Here is a 7,188-nt window from a genome sequence, read left to right on the forward strand (position 1 = left end):
TTGTTTGTTAAATCTGCAAAAGATGGATCATGTAGGATATTTCACGCTTCCATTTTCCTCGGATTAAGAACTAGTTTATTCTTTCAGGGAACAATCTTTTGAGAATCTTTTAAGAATGGTAAATTATTGTGAGAATCTCATAGAATCATTTTGTTTCTATTGAGCTTTGATAGGTGCCTCCCATGGGGGGTTTTTAATATTTTTCCCTATGTTTGTGCCACTTTGTGCATCTCATTTTCCTCCTAACAATGAAGGGTTGTGGTGTGATGTGCTCATTCCTAGAAGCTAATATTTCTTTACAATTTTCATAAAAGGGGGTTTTAAAGTGTTGTAAAAGCTTTGCATTTGATGTTTCACCTTGATTTAGTTGTTACGTGTTTTTCCTCTTCCTTTTTTCCATTCCCCTAAGAATGACACACTGACTTCTAAAATCCTATAGGTTGTTTCACAAACCACAATTGAAACTTTCCGTCTACCCTTCAAAGACATGAGCCTTTTGAAAATCAACACATCATTAATACATTGGAAAGTATCATTTACAATACAACACCCCTCAATATGTGGGTTGTGGGCCATGTAATAGATCAATCAAAGATAGTCTAGTACAAAATCCTTGTTCACCTTCTTTGGAAAATATCTTAGCAATCATTATTTATTCATTCTTCCATCTCATAAAACCAACACATCTGTCCAAGAGCTATATTCAAATATAGACCAAAACTAGAAGCGGAAGTGGATATGATGGATTTGTATTGATTGGATCTAGTATCGTATTGAAGAAGTGGTGATCAGTCTATGTTGGGTATACATGTAGTGAACTTGAAGGTGATTAGAAAGCCATAAAGTTAGAAATGTGTGTTTGATACCAATTAAATATTCCCTATGAATTTTGGACTTTTAATATTTTGACAAGACAAGATTCATAATGGACTCATGATAAGTACAAGCCCTAGAAAATGATCTCAAAAGCTGTCAACCCACTAAAAGTTTCTTATACGAACTCCACAAACAAGATATAATACCAGGTCGAGCTTTCTTAATGACATCAATATTTATCAACCAATATTACTGCATATGATGTCGGCTTGAGAATTATGATAACAATTAAATGCCATTTATTGTTGGTACATGACTAAGAAAGAGGAGATATTTTCACTCCATACGCCCAAAAAAATTCTTTTTTAAAGTGCATAATATAATATTTTGGCTCATTGGTGTCAATTACATCTTTTATGATCAAGACTCGCCATAAGAACCCGTAGCTACCAATAAATAAACATTTCCTTTCAAAGCAATATTAAACATACTCAGAGCAGTAATATCAACATCAAGTACTTAAGGCCCATATAAAAATACCAGGCAAATTATTACCTTTAAATGTGTTTGATGCAAATTCTTATATGAATAATTTATTCATCACTCTGCAAATAGAGTACAATAGTCAAATGCTAGCATATCTGGATGATTATAAGCGCATAGAATTGAGTTGTCAATTAATGGGTATACTAGAATATATTTAAATATACAGTAGGTCTGAAGCATCTTTCTCTGTATACTTGGACCGGTATGTATAATTTGTGGGCATTGAATGTCATTCTGAGCAGCAGTATAAAGTTTCAAAAATAGACTGAGATCATTGCAACATATGTATTGATGTTTTTGTTGATATCTAGTGTTGATCTTCTAGTTCTGTCATATCACTCAGAGATCCTCATCTTTCTGCTGTGTGTTATGTCCATTTTTGTTAAAGATTGTTAGTTTGCAGCAATTTTTAGATATGTTCTAGTTTTCCATACTAGATACATGGAGGAAAACATTTCAATTTCCCGTCTATTTCTGGAGGACGTAATCTCTATACAGGATTTTGTTTACAATTCGGAAATCAGATAAGCAAATGTTTTTAAGCAAGAACAAAATTCTGAGCCAAGATCTAAGCTCACCATTTACATATATGTGAGTTTAGCTTTCATAACATGGATTGCATGGTAGGGTAAAAGATTTTGCACTTTCCTTTCTATTACGAAGATTAATGATTGACCATCTTGATGTATTACCCTGATTTTCTTTCTGTTTCAAAAATAGAATGTTTGCTCTAAAAAGCTTATAGATTAATTGTGCATTAACATAAGTAAACCACCTTGATTCAAGGATGCTTAAACGGATGAAACTATGTTTGAACTTCATACTGATAATCTCTCCTCCAAACATCAAAGAGAACATGCAAGGTCTTTTACAAACGATGGAAGAAAATATAGCTGATATGGCATTTTCCAACCATGCATGTTAACCATAGAAATGTGAGATTGCAAAAGACTGCCTCTGAAGATGCCTTCCTGTGATCTGAAAAAACTGCCTCAAAGCTAATCCAGAGGACAACTTGATAAATGCTGTTTTTCCTAATTCTGCATCTTTAATACATTTCTATAATTCTTATTTCTTTGCTTTGGTTTTATATAATACCTACTGTTCACTTAAGGATTTCACATTGTTAAAGTGCAATTTTTCCTCCTCTTGAGGGTTTTTTAATATATACCTTTTTAATATCAATATATGCAACCATTTTCATTTAAAAAAAAATTGTCATATCCTTTCGGCATATTTTTTTTAGGGCAACATTTTATGTCATATACTTTTGGCATTTTTTTGGGCAACATTTTATCTCTTCAATCTTCACTGCAATATTATCATATATTTTGTAAAAGAAAAATAATAAGTGCAGAAGCATTTCTATTCACTGGTGGAAACATGGCATTATCCAGCAAGGCTAACTATTACAGGGTTTAATTATGCAGTAATAATTCCTTCTAGTTAGATGTGTGCATGGTATGGTTCCCAAAGCAATCGAAAAGGTTCAGGAGAGCCTTTCCTTTCTATAATAGCCAGGCATGTGTTGTCCATAAGATAAGACATCATTTCAGCTACAGGGAGATTTGGTACAATTAGGGACAAATATCTTTCGTCACTTTTGTAGGAGAATTAAATCCAAGGCATTTCCCATCAATGCGCGTTAAAAAAAGTGTCGTCTAGCCTTTGCTACGTTTTCTAAAGAAACCGGTAGCCATGTCTGTATGGGTTCATAATGAGTGTTTATCCAAGGCCAAAGACACTCCCATCTCCCTTTCGACTTCCACCTGACAAGTTTCTTTCAGAAAAATTACAGATTTAAGATTTAAGCGGCTACTGCTATATCCAGAACCAACAATCATTCTGGGGTAAAATTCATCCTGAGCAGTGGGCATTTAAGCAGGGAGGAATACCCTCGTGACAATACAAGCATTTCATCTAGATTTGTTGCCTCCCTTTTGGATTTGAAGCTAGCTAAGCAAGCTGTTTGGATCCTCACAAAGAGGCTATTCCCAAATGAAATCCTCTAGAATTGCAAGAGATCCTTAACAAGGTGCGTCATGATTCAGGAGCTCCTTGATCGAGTGAAAGAATCATGTTCAATATTCCTAGAGAACTCATCAAATACTATCCCTTTCTACTCGACCTTAAAGGCAAGGACCTAGACAAACACAGATCATTCATAGGAATGGGCCTCAGATTTCTCAAATGGCGCTTCCTTGGAGAGAATCCAGAAGATTTGGGTAGGGAGGAAGAACTCCTTGAATTTGCTAGGTTGAATGGAGTTTTGCCTCCAAAAGCAGAAGAAGAGGCACCCCATGCTGAACGGGGCAAGAGAGGTGGAGGCAAAGGCTTGGGTCGCAGTTTCGGACGAGGATGGCCTCTGAGCAGAGGCCATGTTCCCCAATTCCCCCTGGTGAGGCAGAAGAAGATCTTTAAATAGATAGGTTCCTTCTGCTGGTGGTTTCCTTTGAAGATGTTGCTAAGCCTCTAGTTGGCTGCTGATTTTTAAGTTTTTTCTTTAAAAATATAGATACTGTTGCTATAAACTCTGAAGGTTTTTTGAATTGATGAAGAAACTGTATAGGGTTAAATGCATTTCAAAATAAACTTGCTTTCATCCTCAGCCCAGAAAATGTGGGCACTGAAGCTAGATTCTCTCACTGTATATTAAGGGAGATATCTATCTTAGGCTCTTGGGTTGCAAATTATCTTTCGTATTGATTTTTAGAAACTAAAACATGACTTGAGTTGCATAAAACAACCAAGTTGCAGAGTCTACTTGAAGACAACTTACTAAATATAGTAAGTATGACTGGCACAACTATATGTAAAACACATGTCGAAATTACTATTTATAGAAAATTTCCTAAAAATACTTTCTATTTATAGTAGACCTCAAATTTTTTTGCAAGCTGTGATGATGCAACCACTGCTACCTAAGAAGGCTATAATGACTCAGCCACTGCTAGATGGGAGTCCAAGATGACTCAACCATTGCAAACTAAGAGCCCAATTTGAACTTCACATTCCAACATTTTGTTCATCATTATTCTCTCAATTCTACACATTAAAGTTCCTTTCATGATATTTTCTGTTTCGGCAACTTCACAACCCAAAGCTGAACAAATGAAAGAGAGGTACAACTCCCTTTAAAAGAATTAGAGATTACTCTTAGAGAAATTAAAATTTCACTGTTGCTGGCTTGCGTAAGATGCACCATTGATTTGCTTTTATGATACAATTATTAATGATAATTTATACTTTTATATTCAACAAATGTTAGGAGGTTTACTGTATGAAATTGAATTAACAGGCTACAGATCATCAAAGCTGAAAAGCTACCAAGTTTTATTCACTAAACAAACTGTCTAATCCATCACCATCATGGGAAACATAATTAGAATTGACGAACGTATTGAACTAATTTAAATAAACATATCAATTATTTGACAATAGAAGATTTGTTACCGAATATTTTATAATTTTTCTCAATAACACCAGCAAAAGACTGCAGAACAAAACCGCAACGGCAAAAACACTCAATGGAAAGATCACAGAAATATTGAAAAACCCTTGAACGATTTGCTGAACCCATTAAAATTTACTCTTGCTTATTAAGTTCAGATAAAATTTGACACATACTTCTATCTCCTTTGTAATTATACAACTGCAAAATTAACCAAAATAAATTGTAAATGCAAGCACTAAACAACTGTCAGAATCTTTAAGATCTCCAGATATCAAATAAACTACTCAAGATCGCAGAGGCATCTCCCTTCCTTCACAGTATCCTGCGAGAAGAGAATTTTGGTTTGTGTAAATTCTTTCTGAAGATTCAACAATCTGTTCATAAGTCGCTGAGCATTAATGCCTTTGAATCCTTCTTCCCGGGAAACTAACAAGCTTTTCATAGCAGGAGCGCGTGGAAGTAAATAGGTAAGCAGAGGCGTAGGGTCATAAAATAGGGTCATATTAAGATGAACCCGTTTTAGATTTTTGAGTAAGGAGGATGCTGAACTTTCTGGAATTAGAGCATTAGACCAAAGAAATTCATGCATTGCACCATTAGACCAAAGAGATTCCTGCATTGCACCATTAGACCAAAACAAAAATTCCGAGAGATCGAGTCAGAAAAATAAACAAAAGTATATGATAATAACCAGAAATGCAGTTCCAATATTTCTACCAACTATTTTTCCCCATCTCTAAAATTAAAATTAAAATGCAGAAGAGCAACAAATCGATCTCATGCGGGAAGGGATCGATCAGAAAAATAATATTTATAATAATAAAACAAGACTTGAAAAACTCACCAATGCATTATAGGCGTCGTTGCCTAACATTTGATCTAAATTAGGAAATTCGCTTAGAATCGGTACACTGTAGGCCTCGTTGCCTATGCACAATTGTTCTAAATTAGGAAATTCGCTGAGAATCGGTACATCGTGCTTTTGAATCAGGTTCACTAAGGTAATTTTTCTCAGTGACTTTAAAGTTGTAAACATTCTGAATTGTGCAGCATCTGTACATAGGCTTAAACATGCTGGTAAGTAGTATGCCATCTCAACCACATTACCAAACTTTTTCATTAATAGAAGGTTCGCCAATGTTGGGCAATTTGCTGTTATTGCCTCGATCTGGGAGCAGAGATTTAGGGTTACAAGACTGTCTGAAAATATCCTTAATCTCCTGAGTCCACGGCAATCAAAAATGCTTAAAATCTTCAAAACTGGACATAATTGCAACATGAGATAAATGACGTTGTCATTCAGCTCAACATTCTCAAAATTGAGTGTTTCTAGGCCAGCTAAACCAACAAAATAGTTGGGCATATTTCTGAAACAAAAACTCTTCAGAGACAAAGATCTGAGGCTGTGGCATAAGAAAATGGATGTGGGAACCTCAAAAAAATTTATGGTGTTCCCTTCAATTTTAATGTCTCTCACATCTATCAAAGCAGCACGCTGAATCCACTCAGAAATCTTGTCACTTATCTCATTGTAGAGGGGAATACCAAACTCAAAAAGTTGAAGGGAACCTGAATGATGCTCAAAAATACCATCAACAATGCAGCTACATGAAGAAAAGGACAAATCTACCGATGAAATTTTAAAGTTGGGTAAAGATGTCCAAATAAATTTCCATCTTTTAGAGAGGATTGAACAACACACTGCTTGCTTCAAAGGAACTTTACTTAGAATGGTTGTCAGTATGCAATCTGGAAGATCATTTAAGTCCAGTGGATTTGGATTTCTTTCAGGGGCCATCACTTTTACTTTTTAAAGTTCTGGAGTATTTGAAAAAGGTTGGTGCTGTCAAAGAAATTAATGGGCTTTGTAAATATTGGTGAAAATGAAAATGATTGAGACAGAAATAACAATAAGATAGTGTAAAAAAATTAAACCCCAAAGCATCTTCATACCTGTTTGATGAGCTAAAGTAGAATGTACTGTTGTTCGATTTGACTTCTCCTTTGATGGATTTATGAAACCAATAGCATGATGATAGAATTGATATGATGAAAGATCAAATAGATAAAAGAAAGATATCATAAAGATACAATGAAGGTGTAACAGAGATGTCAACACCATAAGGTTGTCATGAAAGGAGATCTCTAAACGGAATGAAAAATCTCTAATTTATAGAATCCTCAATATGAAATCAAGGGTCAAGATAGACTGGATAATAGATGGTTAAGATTGAATGAGGATTAGGGCTTTGGATCAAAGTTGTGATCATGTGACAAGTGTCACATGGAGGATAAAGGTTAGGACTAGAATAGACTCTAGGGCAACATCCTTATGTTAATGGCTATGATTAAGAGGTTAATTTAAAATGAAT

At 34.9% G+C, this 7,188-nt stretch overlaps 1 protein-coding gene across 1 annotated transcript; it reads right to left on the minus strand.

Moving 5' to 3' along the window:
* Nucleotides 1-4,942: 4,942 nt before the first annotated feature.
* On the minus strand, nt 4,943-6,939 carry LOC131056812 (putative FBD-associated F-box protein At5g56700). Its single transcript, XM_057991085.2, has 3 exons — nt 6,770-6,939; nt 5,661-6,659; nt 4,943-5,429 (listed from the first exon to the last, which is right to left on the minus strand). The coding sequence occupies exons 2-3, from the start codon at nt 6,612-6,614 to the stop codon at nt 5,097-5,099; spliced, it is 1,287 nt and encodes a 428-aa protein (XP_057847068.2). The 5' UTR covers nt 6,615-6,659; nt 6,770-6,939; the 3' UTR covers nt 4,943-5,096.
* Nucleotides 6,940-7,188: the final 249 nt, after the last annotated feature.

The sequence above is a fragment of the Cryptomeria japonica genome, chromosome 4 (assembly GCF_030272615.1).
Source record: "Cryptomeria japonica chromosome 4, Sugi_1.0, whole genome shotgun sequence".
Taxonomy (NCBI): domain Eukaryota; kingdom Viridiplantae; phylum Streptophyta; class Pinopsida; order Cupressales; family Cupressaceae; genus Cryptomeria; species Cryptomeria japonica.